The 24,431-nt window shown below is 42.0% G+C and overlaps 1 protein-coding gene across 1 annotated transcript in view; it reads right to left on the bottom strand.

Moving 5' to 3' along the window:
• LOC129853343 (E3 ubiquitin-protein ligase DTX1-like) overlaps window positions 1-22,631 on the bottom strand; it is a 63,871-nt gene extending 41,240 nt beyond the window's left edge. Inside the window, exons 1-2 of the mRNA XM_055919284.1 lie at window positions 21,615-22,631; window positions 19,410-20,101 (exon numbers count right to left, since the gene is read on the bottom strand). Coding sequence (XP_055775259.1) covers window positions 19,410-19,668 — 259 coding nt within the window. The 5' untranslated portion in view covers window positions 19,669-20,101; window positions 21,615-22,631. The remainder of the gene's footprint in view (window positions 1-19,409; window positions 20,102-21,614) is intronic.
• Window positions 22,632-24,431: the final 1,800 nt, after the last annotated feature.

The following is a 24,431-nucleotide window of genomic DNA, read 5'->3' as shown; positions in this document are numbered from 1 at the left end:
ATGTGGTCCTGCAAATCAATGATTCTCAATTGGTCGGTTGCGGCCCATATTTGGGTCGCATGAGGTTTCGAGTGGGTCACGGCATCTGAGTAAAAAAAAAATGTAATTGAAAAATACTCCAGTCTGAACGTAGATGACTTAAACCAGGTAGAGCATGAGTAGAAATGATAATGTACTTACATTTTGAAAAAATGTATTCTCAGACATGTTTTTCTTCAATCACAGTATTTTCAAAATAGAGCTATTAGCAGCACTATTTTGCTCAATTGATCAATCTGCTCCACTACAGCCCCGTCGATGAGACTGGGTGCGTGTTCGGTCCTCCTTTTCCTGTAGTCCAAACTTCTCCTTTGTCTTGATCACCTTGAGGGAGAGGTTGCTGTCCTGGCACCACACGGCCAGGTCTCTGACCTCCTCCCTATAGGCTGTTTCATCGTTGTCGGTGATCAGTCCTACCACTGTTGTGTCATCGGCAAATTTGATGATGGTGTTGTGGTCATGCCTGGCCATGCAGTCATGAGTGAGTACAGGAGGGGATTGAGCCGCACCCCTGAGGGGGCCCCGTGTTAAGGGTCAGTGTAAGTGTTGTTACCTACACTTACCACCTGGGGGCGGCCCGTCAGGAGGTCCAGGATCCAGTTGCAGAGGGAGGTGTTTAGTCCCAGGGTCCTTAGCTTAGTGATGAGCTTTGAGGGCACTATGGTGTTGAACGCTGAGCTGTAGTCAATGAATAGCATTCTCACATAGGTGTTCCTTTTGTCCAGGTGGGAAAGGGCAGAGTTGAGTGCCCACACACACACACCACACACAGATTGTATTTTGGCAATTCCTTTTCACGATGCGAATATTGGATCGTGACTGAGACAACCTGGTTCAATTTGGGTCCCGAGGCAGAACCAGTTGAGAACCACTGCTGTAAATTGTATTAGAACTGGCAGTACTTTCCATTGATGTGATCTACACAAGGCAATGTCAAAAGAACAAACTAAAGTTCTGAAGGACCAGAGGAGGTGGAAAGCTGACTTCTAGTCAGAGTGAACAGGGGAGGGTGGAAAGCTGACTTCTAGTCAGAGTGAACAGGGGAGGGTGGAAAGCTGACTTCTAGTCAGAGTGAACAGGGGAGGGTGGAAAGCTGACTTCTAGTCAGAGTGAACAGGGGAGGGGTGGAAAGCTGACTTCTAGTCAGAGTGAACAGGGGAGGGTGGAAAGCTGACTTCTAGTCAGAGTGAACAGGGGAGGGTGGAAAGCTGACTTCTAGTCAGAGTGAACAGGGGAGGGTGGAAAGCTGACTTCTAGTCAGAGTGAACAGGGGAGGGTAGAAAGCTGACTTCTAGTCAGAGTGAACAGGGGAGGGTGGAAAGCTGACTTCTAGTCAGAGTGAACAGGGGAGGGTGGAAAGCTGACTTCTAGTCAGAGTGAACAGGGGAGGGTGGAAAGCTGACTTCTAGTCAGAGTGAACAGGGGAGGGTGGAAAGCTGACTTCTAGTCAGAGTGAACAGGGGAGGGTGGAAAGCTGACTTCTAGTCAGAGTGAACAGGGGAGGGTGGAAAAGGAAAAAAGAGAATAGGGATAAAGAGAGAAACAGAGAGAAAGAGAGGGCAGGTCTGAGCTGTACACCTGCCCCTGCATCTTCACTCTCAGGCTCTCCCCATCAGTCCTCAGCTCCTCCAAGCACCCTTCTCATAGCCTTTTGCTTTGTATGCTAAAAAATAATGGGTTTGCCTTAACTAAAACTCCTTTCAAATACGAGAGGGTAAAAGTGAGTTAATTTGGGAGCATACTGTAGCTTGTGATTCATTAAATCTACTCATCTCAGCTTTGGATGTAATGACTGTAAATCATAACACCAGTGTTAAAATGAAGGTAGGAACATTCTTTCTCTCTCTCACTCAATAATCCTAACACTGACGTGGTCTTTTCTAACCAGTGCATAGAATATCTGCTCAAAATAACCCCATTGTGTCAATCAACAACACGCCTGCCTTGACAGGGAGGGCATCACACACACACACAAACACACACCCCAACCCCAGTAACGTTTTAATTTCACACAGTGACGCCTGAGGGTCAACTCATACCTGACCTGTAGCACGTACATAGCAGGAATCCTTCACAGAACTCCCGCCCACACATCACTGAAACGACCCCCACACACACCACACGCAAGTAAAAAACCATACATTGCCTTCCCCCCCAACCCACCTGCAGTACACACACTCAACAAGACGCTGTCGACAGCAATAGAACCAAGACCGCAGTTACTGCCGGTTGTCATCTACACATGAAAATGGTGATGGCTTTCATTTTCTGTCAGTCTATCTTTTTCCACCACAGGCAGTGTGGTGATCACCAACACATTTTTAATTAGTCAACGAGGAGCGTGAGCACAGAGAAAGCAGGTCAGAGGAGAGCAGGTTCTCACGCCTACAATACCGAAACAAACAGGGAGTAGAAACAATGCAAGACACTGGCCATAGCAATGGATTGGAGCCGCTCTGATAGACTTCCTCTCTGTAGTCAGTCACGCACTAGAATGTCAGACCAGCAACCCACAATGTAGCCTACTGTAAATCTCACTCAGTAGCGGAAAAGTTATCAACTAAAGGCTACAGTGTTTCTAAAGAATATTGTGTTTATAAACAATTTATCTAAAAGGGTACATATACAAAGTGTAAAAAATGTCACGCTGGTATAAAGGATTTGGAGACAGGCGCAGGAATACATCTGGGTTTTTAATACACCCAAAACAAACACGTATACAAAACACTGGGATGTACCCAAACAAAAGAGCAAGGGTAAACCTCGTAGAACGACACAGGACTCGTAAAACACAATGCACAAAACACGCAGCACAGGCTGAGACAACACATAAGTACTCACACGACCAACGGACATGGGAACAATAATCGACAGCCCAATGGGGAAACAACGGGCACATTTCTACAAACACAGTGAGGAATTGGAACCAGGTGTGCATAATGACACAGTTCAGTGCAGCCTAGAAGGCCGGTGACGTTAACCTCCGGAACTGGTGAAGAGAATGAGCAGCAGTACCAGGGGGATCCTTGACACAAAACATTAGGAATAGCTTTCTAATGTTGAATTAAACCCCCTTTTGCTCTCAGAACAACCTCAAATCTACAGGGCATGAATTCCACAATGTGACTAAAGAGTTCCACAGGGATGCTGGCCCATGTTGACTCCAACGCTTTCCACAGTTGTGTCAAGTTGGCTGGATGTTTTTTGGGTGGTGGACCATTCTTGATACACATCGGAAAATGTTGAGCGTGAAACACCCACCAGCGTTGCTGTTCTTGACACACTCAAACCGGTGCGCCTGGCACTTACTACCATACCCCGTTCAAAGGCACTTAAATCATCACTCTCTGAATGGCACACATACACAATCCATGTCTCAATTGTCCCAAGGCTTAAAAATCATTCTTTAACCTGTCTCCTCCCCTTCATCTACACTGATTGAAGTGGATTTAACAAGTGACATCAATAAGGGATCATAGCTTTCACCTGGATTCACCTGGTCAGTCTATGTCATGGAAAGAGCAGGTGTTCCTAATGTTCTGTACACTCAGTGGTACAGTATACACATTCTATAATGTCTTTATAGTCATAGCATAACATGAAGTAGTCACAGGTTCAACATGTTGATTAGTCATAAGCTGCTGTGGAGTTTCAAGCATGTTGATTTCCATGCTAAAATAGCATAGCACATTCATGTCTCATGGGATGAAATTACAAACAACAGTGTTTGTGTGTCTAATGTCATGTTCTGCATATGTAACACTCATGTAGTGTTCCGTGACAGTGTGTGATGCATAAATGGGGTTACTGGCTTCTCTACACTGGCTTTCCATCATCAGGAGAAAGAGAGAAATGGTGGAGATGCAGCACTGAGGTTATGTATGGCAGTGTGAACCCTATCAGACTGGCAAGTGTCAGGGAGAGTGTTAGGGTATGATAGCATTGGCTGATAAGCTCCTGTGTTGTGCTATGGGAGTTGGTGGAGTGAAAGGGGATCAGTCCACAGCAGTGTTAAGGGGTTCAAACACCCCTCTGGGAAGGTGAATGGATCGATCCACGTTGGATATGAACCAACCCATTTCCAGCCTCCAGACAGATATTCTTCCACACACACACACATGTACGGATGCACTTATGCAGGCACAAGTTGGAAAATACATTTTTTACACTTCACCACAGACTGGTATCTTCTCTTCACAAGCCAGTGCTGAACTGAGATCTGTGTAACCCCTGTGTTTAAAATGGCAGTAGCATGTAGATGTGCCTGGCAGGATTATAGAGAGAGTGGCCCTGCTGCACAGGCTGTGGTGTGTGCTGCTGCCGCCATGCTTCACTGAATACAGGGAGAAGAAGAGTTAAAATAGAGCTGCTGTGGTCTCATTAGGGTAGTATGGGCGATGGGTTTGGTATGTGTGTAGGTCTATGGTCTGGATCCTACCCATTGGTGGTCTGGGTTTGCCCAAAGCCACAGGAGACTGTCCAGATTCCGGACAGCGTGAAGAGAGAGAACACACACCACCCAAATGACAGAGCACTCACACTCAACCTGGCTCACCATGGACACACAAGCATAACACAACACTGCTGTGTCCAGCCTCTAGCTCCATCCACAGCTGCAGTAGACAGAATCCCCACTGGCATATAAACCATGGTCTTCCCAAGGAAGAATACGAGGCCCTACAGCAGTCTGATTGATTGTGGTTTTGCACCTGTCCTTCACATAGCAAACATCCACTGTAAACAAATGTATTGAAAGCCCTAAACAGAGCTGAGGCTACATTTTCATGTAAATGGTGGCAGTGCATCAATATGGCATTGCCTCTCACCAGGGCCCTATATGAAGACAGATCAATAGGACAGCCATAGCTTGAGGAGCCTATCACAGTTTTTAGGAGGAGAGGGTGTCCAGGATGTCGTCCGTCTGGACCTTTTGTGACAGTTTTATCCCAGCTGAGGGGGAAGGTAACACGGAGAATGCCACAATGAGGAGCGATAAACGTCAGGCCCAGCGCCATGGTAATGGCTGACAAATGGTTGTCTGGCTCCTCTCTCTATCTCAGCCACCCAGTCCTAGACACGTGCAGCTCTCTGTTATACTCTATAGGAGGGCACAATGACAGGAAGAGCAAAAAAGAAATCACCCACGGCACTGCTTTAGGCAAGTTTGACAGGCAGCCATGCTAAGTTACTGCCTCTGTCACATTCACACCAGCTAATATGATTTCAATCCACATAGCAAAACATTATTGTTAGCCAATGCTGTGAAACCTAAGTGAGTTGATATTTTATGAAAAAGGAATAGACCGCACTAGCTGGTATGGGACACAGTCTTTTCACACCATTTCAACTGGTGGGCGGTGCTATACGTCACAATGGGCGTGGGTTTCAAAGTGCAACTTAAGGATTGTCTGATACGCGTCCACGTTCAACCGAGAACCCTCCTTCTAGGACCTCATTCAGAAATTAAGGGTTTATACTTTATAATTGCACTTTCATACTAATACATCATTTTGCATTATTTGAACTAACGATAGCTAGCTACCAAGTGACCAAAAGGCTTCTCAACAGCTTTTACCCCCAAGTCATAAGACTCCTGAACAGGTAATGAAATGGCTACCCGAACTATTTGCATTGTGTGTCTGTGTCCCCCGCCAACCCTTCTTTTACGCTGCTGCTACTCTCTGTTTATCATCTATGCATAGTCACTTTAACTATACATTCATGTACATATTACCTCAATTAGATCGATTAACCGATGCCCCCGCACATTGACTCTGTACCGGTACCACCTGTATATAGCCTCGCTACTGTTATTTTCACTGTCATATTACTGTTTATTTTTTCTTTACTTATCTATTGTTTACATAATACCTTTTTTTACTTAGGGCTTGTAAGTAGGTAAGCATTTCACTGTAAGGTCTACACCTGTTGTATTTGGCATACGTGACAAATAAACTTTGACTTGATTTGAAGTGGCTGTTTCCCCAAAAGTGAACGATGTGTAACTCATGTTTTGTTTGCTAGCCAACCAACAATGCCAATGCCGCTACCAAGACAATCTACTAAGATTACCTGAATAGAATATATGAAACTGATCATGACTAGACTTCATCTATACTGAACAATAATATAAATGCAACATGTAAAGTGTTTTTATTTAGTTTTTATTTCACCTTTATTTAACCAGGTAGGCAAGTTGAGAACAAGATCTCATTTACAATTGCGACCTGGCCAAGATAAAGCAAAGCAGTTCGACACATACAACAACACAGAGTTACACATGGAGAAAAACAAACATACAGTAAATAATACAGTAGAAAAAAAAATAAGTCTATATACAATGTGAGCAAATGAGGTGAGATAAGGGAGGTAAAGGCAAAAAAAAGGCCATGGTGGCGAAGTGAATACAATATAGCAAGTAAAACACTGGAATGATAGATTTGCAGTGGAAGAATGTGCAAAGTAAAGATAGAAATAATGGGGTGCAAAGGAGCAAAATAAAAAATAAAGAAAATACAGTAGGGGGAGAGGTAGTTGTTTGGGCTAAATTATAGATGGGCTATCTACAGGTGCAGTAATCTGTGAGCTGCTCTGACAGCTGGTGCTTAAAGCTAGTGTCGTGTCTTTACTGTCATTAAATTGAAGACTTAGTTTTTATCAAAGATTCTCTGTAATTAGTTATTACGCGATCAACTAAATAATAACGTAATAATTAACTAGGAAGTTGGGGCAACAGGGAAAGTAGTCAGATTACAAAGTTATAATTTCCCAATATAACCTTTCAGATATTTTCATATCTGATCAATAGTCTTCTGATTAATGATTTATTTATTTTACCTCACGTTAGTCTCATTCCAAACGTTGTAAATTGTTGGTTATCTGCACGAACCCAGTCTTCACCATGAGTCATCCATACATCAATTGTCTTAAATCATTTATTTATTACTAAGTAATTCACAGAAATGCATAAACAAACAAACATACTTAAAATGGTTACATGAAATGGTAGGAGAATAAGCCCTAGTGGGCTGAACCGGCATGGCGGCTTGTTAGACAAAGGGGAAATGGGGGGGGGGGGGGGGGGGGGGGGGGGGTCGACCAAGAAGTCACTGCAGAGTTCATAATTATAACAATTGACATGCTAATCCTTTCCACATGAACGCTCACTCATTCGGGAACAATTGCAATCAATATATATATATATATATTTACGCTCAGTGTGTCGTCTTGATCGCTGGAGAAAAGTTAGTTTATGTTGGAGAGTTTCGTCCGTCTCTGTCTTGGTTATTGTGGATAGTTCAGAGTGACATTCGTTATAGAATGGATGTTTCGGCGGTTGTCGTTCTTCGCGTTCAATGATACCGAATTCCTAGCTGCAGACTAGTAATCAATATTTATTTATTTATTTTTATTTCACCTTTATTTAACCAGGTAGGCTAGTTGAGAACAAGTTCTCATTTGCAACTGCGACCTGGCCAAGATAAAGCATAGCAGTGTGAACAGACAACAACACAGAGTTACACATGGAGTAAACAATAAACAAGTCAATAACATGGTAGAAAAAAGAGAATCTATATACAATGTGTGCAAAAGGCATGAGGTAGGCAATAAATCGAGTAATTACAATTTAGCAGATTAACACTGGAGTGATAAATCATCAGATGATCATGTGCAAGAAGAGATACTGGTGTGCAAAAGAGCAGAAAAGTAAATAAATAAAAGCAGTATGGGGGGTGAGGTAGGTAAATTGGGTGGGTAGTTTACAGATGGACTATGTACAGCTGCAGCGATCGGTTAGCTGCTCGGATAGCAGATTTTTAAAGTTGTTGAGGGAGATAAAAGTCTCCAACTTCAGAGATTTTTGCAATTCGTTCCAGTCGCAGGCAGCAGAGAACTGGAAGGAAAGGCGTCCAAATTAGGTTTTGGCTTTAGGGATGATCAGTGAGATACACCTGCTGGAGCGCGTGCTACGGGTGGGTGTAGCCATCGTGACCAGTGAACTGAGATAAGGCGGCACTTTACCTAGCATAGGCTTGTAGATGACCTGGAGCCAGTGGGTCTGACGACGAACATGTAGCGAGGGCCAGCCGACTAGGGCATACAGGTCGCAGTGGTGGGTCGTATAAGGTGCTTTAGTATATCAAAGACTTGTTCTTATTCTGTCGGTATAGTCTAAGAGTTTAACCTGTTTGGGCTGCAGGGGCAGTATTGATTAGCCAGATAAAAGGTGCCCATTTCAAATGGCCTCGTACTCAATTCTTGCTCGTACAATATGCATATTATTATTACTATTGGATAGGAAACACTCTCTAGTTTCTAAAACCGTTTGAATTATATCTGTGAGTGAAACAGAACTCATTCTGCAGCAAACTTCCTGACAGGAAGTGGAAAGTCTGAAATTGAGGCTCTGTTCCAGGGGCTGCCTATTAAAGCCCTTGTTATTTATTAGATTAGATGCACTTCATACGTCTTCCACTAGATGTCGACAAGGAGTGAGAAGAAATGGACTGTGTAACTTGATCTGGGGTCGAATTACAGCTCATGGAATGACGTGTCCTCCATTTCCTGTTTTCAGGAAGGTGCGAAGAGAGACATGGATTTGCCTTCTGTTTAGCTATCGTTATAGGCGACTACTATCTCCGGCTTTGATTTTATTTGATACATGTGACCATATCATCGTAAAGTATGTTTTTTCAATATAGTTTAATCAGATTATTGAACATTTTTCGGGAGTTTTGCCGTGTTCCGTTCTCTGACTTTGTTGACGATGGAGCGATTCGTGCCACTTGGCTAGTGCGCTTCCTAAATCGAGAGGGAAAGTGTCCGTTCTAAATCCAAACAACGACTGTTCGGGACAAAGGACTCCTTGTCCAACATTCTGATGAAAGATCACCAAAAGTAAGAAACATTTTATGATGCTATTTCATATATCTGTCGTGCATGTGAACTAGTCGTCGGCGCCCAACGTTTGGGTACTCAGCTATACCGAAGCTGGATGTCGTAATGAAGTTATTGTTTAGAATTCTAACACTGCGATTTCATTAAGAACTAATGGATCTATCATTTCCTATACAACATGTATTTTTTAGTTATGTTTATGAATAGCTATTTGGTCAGAATATGTGTCAGAAAAAGTGTCAGAAAAATATCGTTGCTGTTTAGACGTTGTGGAAAAAGTAGCTAAGTTAGCACAATGTGTAACCACTGATTTCAGCTCTAAATATGCACATTTTCGAACAAAACATAAGTGTATGTATAACCTGATGTTATAGGACTGTCATCTGATGAAGAATATCAAGGTTAGTCAAAAATTATATATCTTTTGCTTGTTTGTTACGATCGCTAACCTTTTGCTACTGGGAAATGGCATGTCTTTCTGGCTATTGTGGTAAGCTAATATAACGCTATATTATGTTTTCGCTGTAAAACACTTAATAAATCGGAAATATTGGCTGGAATCACAAGATGCCTGTCTTTCATTTGCTGTACACTATGTATTTTTCAGAAATGTTTTATGATGAGTAATTAGGTATTTGACGTTGGTGTCTGTAATTATTATGGCTGCTTTCGGTGCAATTTCTGATTGTAGCTGCAATGTAAACTATGATTTATACCTGAAATATGCAAATTTTTCGAACAAAACATAGATTTATTGAATAACATGTTATAAGACTGTCATCTGATGAAGTTGTTTGTTGGTTAGTTTGGTTGGTTCTTGGTTAGTTAGGTTGGCTTTGTGCATGCTACCTGTGCTGTGAAAAATGTCTGTCCTTTGTATTTGGTGGTGAGCTAACATAAATATACGTGCTGTTTTCGCTGTAAAACATTTAAAAAATCGGACATGTTGGCTGGATTCACAAGATGTGTACCTTTCATTTGCTGTATTGGACTTGTGTGAAAGTTAAATATTAAAAAAATAATAATAATCTTTTGAATTTCGCGCCCTGCACTTGAAGTGGCTGTTGTCATAAGTGTACTGACGTCGGGCTTGCAGCCAGAAGAAGTTAACCACGTGGTATGGTTAAAGATTCAGCAATGGTACACAACCTTCGTTCCTCTCCTAATGGAGAAAAACATGGTCTAGTGATAATTTCTCAGAGTTGGGTTTTTATTAGGATTGCAGAAAGGGGCTGTCCCAGGATGTCTGACCCAACTGGGCTCAGGGGCGGGTCCTCGAATTTAGTTCAAATCAAAAGAAATTGTATTTTTCTTCATTAAACAGTCCAACATCATATTACACAATTATACGAACAGTATCATACTCACTCATTCATCTTATACAACAATTAGATGTAAACCTCATATCTGAGGCTATTATATAAACAGTGGTATGGTAATGTAGCCACACAGTCTCCCATGAGTTTCCCAAGTTGTGACAAACGGACCAGTTAATAGCTGGAATCTTCACCGATCTTTTATACTTTTTCCGGAACATGAAATCTGTTCGTACCTCAAGTTCTGTGAGGTGGAAGAAATCCCTTTGTTCTCTATGAAAGTTTTAGCCTCTGCTATACTGTGTGTCCATGAGGAGATTCTCAGGAATTTACGATGTCTCTCTGGCCACAGCATGGGTTGAAGGAGGAAAGGGGGAGACAGGGAGTGGCAGGGAGAGGGGGATGGGGCTTGATGTACCCAAACAGGCAACGTCATGACACTAGTGAGGGAGATAAGTGTTTCCAGTTTCAGAGATTTTTGTAGTTCATTCCAGTCATTGGCAGCAGAGAATTGGAAGGAGAGGCGGCCAAAGGAAGAATTGGTTTTGGGGGTGACCAGAGAGATATACCTGCTGGAGCGCGTGCTACAAGTGGGTGCTGCTATGGTGACCAGCCAGCTGAGATAAGGAGGGACTTTACCTAGCAGGGTCTTGTAGAGGACCTGGAGCCAGTGGGTTTGGCGACGAGTATGAAGCGAGGGTCAGCCAACGAGAGCGTACAGGTCGCAGTGGTGGGTAGTATATGGGGCTTTGGTGACAAAACGGATGGCACTGTGATAGACTGCATCCAATTTATTGAGTAGGGTATTGGAGGCTATTTTGTAAATGATATCGCCGAAGTCGAGGATCGGTAGGATAGTTTTACAAGGGTATGTTTGGCTGCATGAGTGAAGGATGCTTTGTTGCGAAATAGGAAGCCAATTCTAGATTTAACTTTGGATTGGAGATGTTTGATGTGAGTCTGGAAGGAGAGTTTACAGTCTAACCAGACACCTAGGTATTTGTAGTTGTCCACATATTCTAAGTCAGAACCGTCCAGAGTAGTGATGTTGGACGGGCGGGCAGGTGCAGGCAGCGATCGGTTGAAGAGCATGCATTTAGTTTTACTTGTATTTAAGAGCAATTGGAGGCCACGGAAGGAGAGTTGTATGGCATTGAAACTCGTCTGGAGGGTTGTTAACACAGTGTCCAAAGAAGGGCCAGAAGTATACAGAATGGTATCGTCTGCGTAGAGGTGGATCAGAGACTCACCAGCAGCAAGAGCGACATCATTGATGTATACAGAGAAAAGTGTTGGTCCCATGTTTCATGAGCTGAAATAAAATATCTCAGAAATGTTCAATATGAACAAAAAGCTGATTTCTCTCAAATCCCTGTTGGTGAGCATTTCTCCATTGCCAAGATAATCTATCCACCTGACAGGTGGAGCATATCAAGAAGCTGATTAAACAGCATAATCATTACACAGGTGCACCTTGTGTTGGGGACAATAAAAGGCCACTCTAAAATGTGCCGTTTTGTCACAACACAATGCCACTGATGTCTCAAGTTTTGAGGGAGCATGTAATTGGCATGCTGACTGCAGGAATGTTCACCAGAGCTATTGCCAGAGAACTGAATGTTAATTTCGCTACCAACGTTGTTTTATAGAATTTGGCAATACTGGCAACCGGCCTCACAACCGCAGACCACGTGTAACCACGCCAGCCCAGGACCTCCAAATTTGGCTTCTTCATCTGCGGGATCGTCTGAGACCAGCAACCCGGACAGCTGATGAAACTGTGGGTTTGCACAACCAAAGAACTTTGCCATCAGAAACCATCTCAGGGAAGCTCATCTGCATGCTCGTTGTCCTCACCAGGGTCTTGACCTGACTGCAGTTTGGCATCGTAACAGACTTCAGTGGGTAAATGCTCACCTTCGATGGCCAATGGCACGCTGGAGAAGTGTGCTCTTCACAGATGAATTCCTGTTTCAACTGTACCAGTCAGATAGCAGACAGCGTGTATGGCATCGTGTGGGCAAGCGGTTTGCTGATGTCAACGTTGCAAACAGAGTGCCCCGTAGTGGCGGTGGGGTTATGGTATGGGCAGGCATCAGCTACGGACAACGACCATAATTGAATTTTATCGATAGCAATTTGAATGCCCAGAGATACTGTGATGAGATCCTGAGGCCCATTGTCATGCAATTAATCCGCTGCCATCACCTCATTTTTCAGCATGATACTGCACGGTCCCATGTTGCAAGGCTCTGTGAACAATTCCTAGAAGCTGAAAATGTCCCAGTTCTTCCATGGCCTGAAGACTCACCAGACGTCACCCATTGAGCATATTTGGGATGCTCTGGATTGACGTGTACGACAGGCTGTTCCAGTTCCCGCCAATATCCAGCAACTTCGTACAGCCATTGAAGAGGAGTGGGACAACATTCCACAATCAACAGCCTGATAAACTCTATGCGAAGGAGATGTGTCACGCTGCATGAGGCAAATGGTGGTCTCACCAGATACTGACTGGTTTTCTGATCTAAGCCCCTACCTTTAAAAAAAAAAGCTATCTGTGACCAACAGATGAATATCTGTATTCCCAGTCATGTGAAATCCATTGATTAGGTCCTAATGAACTTATTTAAATTGACTGATTTTGTTATATGAATTGTAACTCAGTAAAATCTTTGAAATTGTTGCATTTATATTTTTGTTCAGTGCAATTTCACTGCGATTGGTTAGTCAATATGCAATAATACCTGTATACTGTCATTGCTGTCTTCATTAAAAACTGTTAAATTTTGGATGTCCTTGGTTTTATTGATTTGTTCAAGGGCCTATACGTGAGGCCAACTTTGCCATATTATCCTGGAGGCATACTTATACACCCAGTCTAATTACTTTGCGTGCATGATATCTCTTAACCTTAAACAATGCAAAATATGGATACAAAATTATTTGTTTCAATTCTGTGGCTGAATGAAATAGCAAACGTAATGTGAATTCAGTGATTACATTTGTTTACTTCATCTTTGTGGCTCCCTGATGAAACAGTAACACCCATTAGCCTACTGTAGGTAGGCTTAGCCAACCTGCACTCTATGGGTTGAATAGATTCCAAGATCCGGACAGCAGCTCGTTCTCGGCACTGTGACCTCACCCGCATGCACACACTGCGACGGCAGATACATCTAAAACTCAGACAAAAACGCTTTGATAATCTTAGGCAAACATAATCATAACTCAGACGCAAACGTGTCCAATAAACAGAAGCAACAGAGGTAGGCAGATGAACACCTCAGTGGAATACATTTGGAAGCTCAATGACCAAACAACCTAAAGGATGAATGAAAAGCCTAGTACGTTACGGTTTATTTTTGCTGGGATTGTAACCTTTGGTTTATGTACTGAATATCTATTGGATATCTCTATTTCTAAGAAAATCTCTATCTACTAACTAGATGGAGTGAAAGGTCGCTTTGCTCATCATAAATGATTGATAGGTTTGTCACCACTGTGAGTACTGGGAAGAGACAATAAGATGAACCATGAAAATACCACATCAAAACCAAACATGAAAATGATTTATCGTTCACAATTTTTTTTTTTTTTTTACAGAAAATATAAATTGTCCTTTTTTCATGGTGATGGAGAGTGGCGATTATAGCAGTTGCTCACTTGACAAACGCTCCGCTGCCTCAGCAAGGTCATGACATTAAAACTGTAGCATAGAAGAGGAGGGAATGGAAGTGGAACTGACAGCGTTTCTGAAACATGAAATCGTATTCAAATCCGTTCATATACACCCCCAGGAAGAACATGACACTTTTTTTTGACATTTTCTGACCAAGCGAGCCCTTTTTCACAAACTCATAGAATGTTTGGGAATAATGTAGATTAAGGCATTTGTGAAAATTCTATAGCAATATAGAGTGGGGAAATGGCTGTGTGTTTGGACAATTTATAGACATTTATAGCAACAAATAAAACCTAAACAACATGTTTTGTCCGGCCCGGAGTCTACACAGACCGGTGCGCCATAGCCAATCAGAGCTACAACAGACCTTTATGCAAATAACTATTTGCCTTACGGGCCTGCCATCATACACTTTAGACTGGACTGTGTGTTTACAGGCAGTAACAAAAGCGCGACTTTAGATCACTAGAACACACGCATTCGCCGTGAATGTATTTCTGCAAATATGTAAATACCATGGGAGTCCTCTTAGATTTGGGAACTTTACAGTCCTACTGATCAAACAACCATGAAAAGGTAGGCTCTCTCCCTCAGTTATGTACATCAACAACAACAAGATCAACAACTAATGATAGCCAGAGCGAGATGAGATCAAATCTAATGAGTGAACATTAGATAAACCCTCTGACACGTTTTCAGCTAGTTGGCCTTCGATGGGGAATAAAATGCTTGTCCCAACCCACATTTTGACAACCGAATGGGAACTTGCCTGCCCGCCCATTTGATCGATGCCAAATACATTTGATTGACAACTAAGGGTTCGTTCATAAATTGCCTCCAGTGTGCTATGGGTCGTTCGTAAATTCAGAGCGTTGTCAGATTGTCTGTTTGTAAATTCAGAGCGTTTCGCGCTCCGAGTGTTCAGAGTGCGCACTGCCCAAAACACACTGGACGCTCTGTTAGAGGAGTAGGGTTGATCCGAGCGTTCCTCCCAAAGGTAGTCAAGCACCCAAGCTAACTAGCTCAAGTTGGCTAGCTTGCTAACTACTTCCAGACATTAATGAGAGAACACCTAACTCTGACCATTTTACTCACCCTAGCAGAGCTAGTTAGGCTATTTACATGTTATCTAGAGCATTAGTGACTAACACTGCTGCTGGCAACAATTTAATTACTTTTTTGCTGACATTTACTGACACTGGTCATATTCAGCGGGTGTTGCGTCTGTAAATTCATCAGTTATTATGCCTCTCTGGCACACAGACGAGAGTGATCTGAAAACGGAGTAGATCGGCAGAGTTAATTTACGAACACAAGCGATATGCTGACTGGATAACAGTTGTTCAAGTTCAGCATAGCTAGTTAGCTAGCAAAGCGATTCACATTTCTTGCTAGCTAACCAAATTACACCTGCATCTCTAGCTGTAGCCACAGAAACAAGATATGAGGGGGGAAAGTCGGTCACTCAACCACTCCTCCAATGACATAGCATATTTAATTAATGGGACCTCATGAGTCAATACATGTTAGAATCACCTATGACAGTGATTATAGCTGTGAGTCTTTCTGGGTAAGTCAAACCTGGATAGTACAATATTTGCCCATTTTTTTTTTTTTATTCTTTAAGCTCTGACATGTTGCTTGTTGATCATTGCTAGACAGCCATTTAAGTGTTGCCAGAGATTTTCAAGACGATTTAAATCAAAACTGTAAAAAGGCCACTCAGGAAGATTCAATGTCGTCTTGGTACGTAACTCCAGTGTATATCTGGCCTTGTGTTTAGGTTATTGTCCTGCTGAAAGGTGGATTTGTCTCCCAGTGTCTGTTGGAAAACAGATTGAACCAGGTTTTCCTCTAGGAATTTGCATGTGCTTAGCTCTATTCCTTTTTTTTTATCCTAAAAAACTTCCTAGTCCTTGATGATGACAAGCATACTCATAACATCCACCATGCTCCAAAATATGAAGAGTGGTACTCAGTGATGAGTTATATTTGCCCAAAACACAATGCTTTGTATTCAGGACAAAAAGTAAAGTTCTTTGATCGATTTTTAGCAGTATTACTTTAGTGCCTTATTGCAAACAGGATGCATGTTTTGGAATATTTTTATTCTGTACAGGCTTCCTTCTTTTCACTCTGTCATTTAGGTTAGCATTGTGGAGTAACAACAATGTTGTTCATCCATCCTCACAGCAATTTAACTCTAACTGGTTTCAAATCACCATTGGTCTCCTGAGCAGTTTCCTTTCTCTCCATTAATTAAGTTAGGAAGGATGTAAGATTTTATGTATGATTTAAAAAAATTACAATGCAAAACATCCACATAGAAGCGACAACATACAGATGCACACAAACATCCACAACATCACCCATGCCCAGACCCACCTGCTCACACCCCATCTCCAGCGCCCGTATCATTCTCCGTCACACGGCCTCAAACTGAACCATTTTGTTTCTCTCCGTCGCCCACATACTTTCAACATTTAGATAATAAAGCATTTGACCTTTCCATTGTGTTAACGATGGAGGATTGGTTGATTTCCAGTTAAGTATATACAGTGGGGAGAACAAGTATTTGATACACTGCCGATTTTGCAGGTTTTCCTACTTACAAAGCATGTAAAGGTCTGTAATTTTTTTATCATAGGTACACTCAACTGTGAGAGACGGAATCTAAAACAAAAATCCAGAAAATCACATTGCATGATTTTTAAGTAATTCATTTGCATTTTATTGCATGACATAAGTATTTGATACATCAGAAAATGAGAACTTAATATTTGGTACAGAAACCTTTGTTTGCAATTACAGAGATCATACGTTTCCTGTAGTTCTTGACCAGGTTTGCACACACTGCAGCAGGGATTTTGGCCCACTCCTCCATACAGACCTTCTCCAGATCCTTCAGGTTTCAGGGATTTTGGCCCACTCCTCCATACAGACCTTCTCCAGATCCTTCAGGTTTCGGGGCTGTTGCTGGGCAATACGGACTTTCAGCTCCCTCCAAAGATTTTCTATTGGGTTCAGGTCTGGAGACTGGCTAGGCCACTCCGGGACCTTGAGATGCTTCTTACGGAGCCACTCCTTAGTTGCCCTGGCTGTGTGTTTCGGGTCGTTGTCATGCTGGAAGACCCAGCCACGACCCATCTTCAATGCTCTTACTGAGGGAAGGAGGTTGTTGTCCAAGATCTCGCGATACATGGCCCCATCCATCCTCCCCTCAATACGGTGCAGTCGTCCTGTCCCCTTTGCAGAAAAGCATCCCCAAAGAATGATGTTTCCACCTCCATGCTTCACGGTTGGGATGGTGTTCTTGGGGTTGTACTCATCCTTCTTCTTCCACCAAACACGGCGAGTGGAGTTTAGACCAAAAAGCTCTATTTTTGTCTCATCAGACCACATGACCTCATTCCTCCGTTCCTCCTCTGGATCATCCAGATGGTCATTGGCAAACTTCAGACGGGCCTGGACATGCGCTGGCTTGAGCAGGGGGACCTTGCGTGCGCTGCAGGATTTTAATCCATGATGGCGTAGTGTGTTACTAATGGTTTTCTTTGAGACTGTGGTCCCAGCTCTCTTCAGGTCATTGACCAGGTCCTGCCATGTAGTTCTGGGCTGATCCCTCACCTTCATCATGATCATTGATGCCCCACGAGGTGAGATCTTGCATGGAGCCCCAGACCGAGGGTGATTGACCGTCATCTTGAACTTCTTCCATTTTCTAATAATTGCGCCAACAGTTGTTGCCTTCTCACCAAGCTGCTTGCCTATTGTCCTGTAGCCCATCCCAGCCTTGTGCAGGTCTACAATGTTATCCCTGATGTCCTTACACAGCTCTCTGGTCTTGGCCATTGTGGAGAGAGTGTGTGGACAGGTGTCTTTTATACAGGTAATGAGTTCAAACAGGTGCAGTTAATACAGGTAATGAGTGGAGAACAGGAGGGTTTCTTAAAGAAAAACTAACAGGTCTGTGAGAGCCGGAATTCTTACTGGTTGGTAGGTGATCAAATACTTATGTCATGCAATAAAATGCAAATTAATTACTTAAAAATCATACAATGTGATTTTCTGGATTTTTGAAGTTGAAGTGTGCCTATGATAAAAATTACAGACCTCTACATGCTTTGTAAGTAGGAAAACCTGCAAAATCGGCAGTGTAACAAATACTTGTTCTCCCCACTGTAGGTTTTTTCAAGATGACAAGAAAATTATTTTTCCAACCCATTGGGTATCTCACTGCACCCTCATATGCCATGTCTTGAAATTTGCAGACAGACGGATTAAAAGTACATTTACATTGTACTACTTCTGACAGCCAACTTTCTAACTCCGCCCATAACTTTTGGGCTTTATAGCATTCCCAGAAGGCATGGATTATTGAGTCAATATTAGTTTTATACTTCCGTTGTGCTGTAGAATGTGAATTTTGTGTAAATTCTATACATTAGTTTATACTGGACTAAGCGTACATGAAATTACAGAACTGTAATTTCATTAGTTATGTTCCAACATTCCCTCCAATATTAGTTATTTTAAAGTTTTGGTTCCAGTAGCTTATATTTTTCTTGAAGAGTTTCAGTTGGAAAGGCTCTCTGCAATGTTTTATATATAAATATATATATATCTTACCTACCATATGAATATATTTTCTGACTCAAATAGGGTTCCCTCAAGATTTCTCTGATGTCCAAAAGATTCAAATCGAAATGTCTTGATATGAAACTTTTAAGTTGCATGTATTTGAAAATATCTACAATGGTCAGTCCAAAATTGCTTTTTAAGTCTGTCATGGAAATAAATTAATTTCCTTTTACCAAAGGAATGTTCAATGTCTTCTTTAAAAAAATGTTACCCATCTACCAGTAGGTGTCCTTCTTTGCAAGGCATTGGAAAACCTCCCTGGTCTTTGTCGTTTAATCTGTGCGTGAAAGTCACTGCTCGACTGAGGGACCTTACAGATAATTGTGTGTGGTGGGTACAGAGATGGGGTAGTCATTCAAAAATCTTGTTAGTTAGAGTTAATCCATGCAAATTATTGTGTGACTTGTTAAGCACATTTTTACTCCTGAAGTTATTTAGGCTTGCCATAACAAAGTGGTTGAATACTTATTGGCTCAAGACTTTTCAGCTTTTCATTTTTTATTAATTTGTACAAATTTCTAAAAACAAAATTCCACTTTGACTTTATAGAGTATTGTGTGTAGATCAGTAACACAACACCTAAATGTAATCCATTTTAAATTCAGGCTGTAACACAACAAAATGTGGAAAAAGTCAAGGGGTGTGAATACTTTCTGAAGGCACTGTAAATAATATGTACTGCATGCTGTGGCATGGACTGCACCTTTTACATTGTTCATCTATTCAACCATTGAAATTCCTAAATAATAGGAAATAGTTATATCATTGTCTGTGACCCCTGTATGTATCACATGATGATGAACTACACCGTTTTTTTGAATGGTTCTTACCTGTGTCCTGTCTGAACTGGTGCATGGACTGCAGGTCTATGACGTAAGGGGCAAGCTGGACATCCACCTGTCCAAGGACCACAGTCCCCCGCGTATCCCCCTTCAGTACGTTCTCTATGTGGTGGCAAGTTGTCACGTTGTAGGGCCGCCAGCGCCCATGTTCATTCAGCCACTCCCACACCACCACCCGGGCCAGGTTCTGAGGGGGGTACCCCAGCCCGTTGACCGACACCAGCAACCCAGAGCCTGGCCGTGCCATTGTCCCACTATGGTAATCGTGGTTCAGCCACTCCTACTACAGCACAAGAAGACCACTGCTACCCAGCAGGTCACCAGAGATGCCCACACATTTCTTCTTCCTTTTTAAAACAACAATAACAGCTGTGAGGTCAGCAGTCACTCTGATAGTTCTCAGTCAAATGGTGTTGTTTCCAGGGCACAGGCCTGGTGGAGTCTTCTGGTTCACTCAAGAAACTCACTGTCTTCCTGAAGGTGTTTTCTTCACTGCAGTTCAGTTTTGACTTCTTCTTTGATCAGCGTCTTTTTAAAATGCCAAAAGCAGCTAGGCTCCCTCCTCTTGTGGCGTGATGTGTTTGAAGTGGCTGAAAATGTTGATGCTGATGAGCTTTGCAAAAGTATACAGCCGGAGCAGTCTCAGAAAACCCCAGCAGAATGAACATGGGATATACACTCTAAATCAGACAAGAGACAGGAAAGTACATGTGATACAAACCAGATTGAAAATGCACAATGGTATAATTGGTCCTGAGTTGATTTAAAAAATAAATCTCACCATGTCTTTAAACTAAAGGGGAAAAATGGCAACAACAACCATATTAAACAGATGACCATTTAAATACATTCATAGGATACCATCAACACTTGCAATGTTATTACCCCATAATAAGCATGCTGCTGCAGGAGCATAAATTCTTTGCGTAGTGATTTCTAGGTAGTATGGTGACACAATTCCTCTGTTATGAGCATATTTATCAACTGCAGGGTTTCCCAAACTCGGTCCTGGGGCCTCTCATGGGTGGACGTTTTGGTTTTTGCTCTAGCACACGTGTCAAACTCATTCCACGGAGGGTTGAGTGTCTGCGGGTTTTCGCTCCTCTCCTGTACTTGATTGATAAATAAGGAACTCCCCTCACCTGGTTGTCTAGGTCTTAATTCAAAGGCAAAACCAAAAGACACAAGGCCCTCCATGGAATGAGTTTGACACCCCTCCTCTAGCACTACACAACTGCTATAAATAATCAACACACAATCCATTTTTCTCTAGCACTAAACAGCTGCTTTAAATAATCAACTCACTATCCATTTTTTTCTCTAGCACTAAACAGCTGCTTTAAATAATCAACTCACTATCCATTTTTTTCTCTAGCACTAAACAGCTGCTTTAAATAATCAACTCACTATCCATTTTTTTCTCTAGCACTACACAGCTGCTTTAAATAATCAATTCACTATCCATTTTTTTCTCTAGCACTACACAACTGCTTTAAATAATCAACTCACTATCCAATTTTTCTCTAGCACTACACAGCTGATTCAAATAATCAACTCATTATCAAAATTAGATGATCTGAATCAGCGGTGTAGTGCTAGGGCAAAAGCCAAAACGTTCACCCCTGGGAGGCCCCAGGACCAAGTTTGGGAAACCCTGATCAATAGCAATGTAAGGATGATTGGAGTCAACCATGCCATGGATGTATCCTACACAAAGCAAAACCATAGGCCTGGGGATGAAGATTGTAATACCATGTCTTGGCAATACTGGACAATCATGATCCACACACTGCCCATCGCGTAGAAGGGGTGGGGGTTGGTTTGGGATTTAATTACTACAGCTTATTTATTCATCATTTACAATCATGGGCACGATATTCCTCAATGGTATACAATATTATCGAGATCTCTATACCGACATTTTGCATTCCTATTCACCTTTCAAGCGTCTGTGTTGAATATAAATATAGCCTAATCCAAAACATAGTACTGAGATGTTAATTCTAAATAAAAATATATAGGCTATAGACGTTAAAGCACAATTTTCGCTGGACTCGATAAACCATTGTAATAATCGAGGTTAATTGTTCTAATCCAGTGGAGTTTGCACTAGCAGATTCATGCAAAAAAATAAACACAGGTGCAAAATCAAATCATAGGTTGTGATCTAGGCTATAACGCAGGCATACTTACAAATGTTGTCTTCTATTGTGCAGGACAGAAGCGTTATTCAAGCCTGTAATATTTCCTTCCTTAAAATTACAAATAAAAATGCTTTTCAGATTATGGATACCCTCATAATCAAGCAGTGCCTCGTGTTATTTCCAATTATTTGCTATGTTTTGTTTTTTGCATCTAGGTTTATCGAAACTCCGACAGTCCGCTATGGATAAACAATAAAACGCATGCCCCAATTACAATCAACCGAACGTTAGAGGTGCAGAACCATTCTTGCTGTAGGACTGTTCTGGTGTTTTCCCCTTTGATGTATTAAATTAATTCGCTTATACACTGAACATGCAAAGTGGTCCAAAATTACGCACAAAGGTCCACGAGCACCTGTGATGCAAATCTCTACCTTCCTCTTGACGCGCGTAATCGCGTAGTTGTGGAAAATTCAGAGGATGTTGCGTCGTTAAAGTGAAAATGAGACGACGGTGAACAGTCTATTCTAAAAACAGCAACATATTGGTAACATGGAAATGAATTAAATCAACTATATAAGCCTATTTATTCAAAAAATGTTAAAAATCATTGCATGAAATTGGTCATCTTCAACGCTTTGATCTGAGGGCTTCCCGTGAATTTCATTAGGCTACATTCGGTAGACCCAAGTCGACACTAGGAGAAAAGCCTACGCGGTGTGCACATAACAGCACACTGGACTGTTGCTCCACAACCCTCAGTAGCATCGTTGTGGGAAGCGACAAAAGAGATAAAATAGGATAGTAGGCTATAGAGAGATAGGCCTAACAGAAAGACCAGTCTTGCGGCAGCGGATACTTCTACGTATGACTTGAGTTATGAATTTGACATTATTATAGTGTAGCGAACCGTGTCTAGGTAAACCTGTTACGACCTCCCCCAAAACGGGTCAATACTTATTGAAGCAGTGGTTAGCAGGTCTGACTACGGGCTGAAGAACATGGGTTCGAGACCTGTAAGGGGCGCTACACTGTTGCCGTTTGCAAAGATTGCTACATTGGTGGGATGGGGCCATCAGAGCAGTGTGAGGGACTTGGTCTAGGCCAAATCCCAAATTGAGCCCTATGTACTTGTAGAGATTTGACTGTGTTACAGTGTCTCAGAGTGCTGATATAGGATCAGTTTGGCCTTTAAGGTCATAATTAATAAGATTAGGCAATATGGACAGGAGGGGACCTGATCCTAGATCAGCACTTGTGGGAAAGTTGCCTTCGCCTCTCTCTCTCTCTCTCTCTCTCTCTCTCATATAGTGTAACCTACTACAGTCTCCGCTAAGAGGTCTGGACCTGTAGTCCTGTACTTGTTCTGCAACTCCATAGTTACATGGTTCAAGCCCTGCTCTGGCTGTGTCTCCTCAATCACTATGCCTATTTGTTCTATCCCTGTATGCTCTATTTAGTATTTTGATATAAATATTTGTCGTTGACAGTCTGTACTGATAGTATAGTGACATCTTGTGTCTAGATATGGAAATGTAGGCTATAGGTAAGTAATGCAATTATGCCCACAATTTCATTCATCCCATAAACTGTCTCTCCGTATCTTTCAACCTATGATACAATATGAGGCCCTTTTCTGCCTATAAATAACACATAGAAAATGCAGTAGATCGACTAGATGAGCCAGTCCTTTTCTTTTGTAACATAAATAATGCAAATAGTAAACATGTCATCCTCCACTAATGATATTTTAGGTAATTACTATACCCACCGTGGCCCAATCAGTGTAAGTTTGCAAATGCCAGATCTCTATAACAAGACACGTATATCACCCAGGTATCACCCAGGTTTTCACCCAGACACAAATATCACCCAGGTTTCATCAAAAATCGGGCCAGTACTGTCTGAGATATCGCGTGTGATGAACATACTGACAGATTCACAGTCCCTTCCCAATTTCATCGTGGGGGACAATAAAATACATGAGAATGGAGCAGGGGTATGAGGTATTTGAGGTACAGTTGAAGTCGGAAGTTTACGTACACTTAGGTTGGAGTCATTAAAACTCGTTTTTCAACCACTCCACACATTTCTTGTTAACAAACTATAGTTTTGGCAAGTTGGATAGGACATCTACTTTGTAATTTTTCGAACAATTGTTTACAGACAGATTATATCACTTATAATTCTCTGTATCACAATTCTAGTTTACATACACTAAGTTGACTGTGCTTTTAAACAGCTTGGAAAATTCCAGAAAATGATGTCATGGCTTTAGAAGCTTCTGATAGGCTAATTGACATAATTTGAGTCAATTGGAGGTGTACCTGTGAATGTATTTCAAGGCCTACCTTCAAACTCAGTGCCTCTTTGCTTATCATGGGAAAATCAAAAGAAATCAGCCAAGACCTCAGAAAAAAAATGTAGACCTCCACAAGTCTGGTTTATCATTGGGAGAAATGTCCAAATACCTGAAGGTAACACGTTCATCTGTACAAACAATAGTACGCAAGTATAAACACCATGGGACCATGCAGTCGTCATATTGCTCAGGAAGGAGATGCGTTCTGTCTCCTAGAGATGAACGTACTTTGGTGCGAAAAGTTCAAATCAATCCCAGAACAACAGCAAAGGACCCTGTTGGAGGAAACAGGTACAAACGTATCTATATCCACAGTAAAACAACCCCTATATTGAAATAACCTGAAAGGCCGCTCAGCAAGGAAGAAGCCACTACTCCAAAACCGCCATAAAAAAGCCAGACTACAGTTAGCAACTGTGCGCATGGGGACAAATATCGTACTTTTTGGAGAAATGTCCTCTGGTCTGGTGGTGGAAACATTGCTAGTTAGGGAAATTATACTCA

Source organism: Salvelinus fontinalis, chromosome 4, assembly GCF_029448725.1.
Source record: "Salvelinus fontinalis isolate EN_2023a chromosome 4, ASM2944872v1, whole genome shotgun sequence".
NCBI classification, from domain to species: Eukaryota; Metazoa; Chordata; class Actinopteri; order Salmoniformes; family Salmonidae; genus Salvelinus; species Salvelinus fontinalis.
Note: the sequence above shows the minus strand (reverse complement) of the source record. Positions and strands in the feature narration are given on the sequence as shown.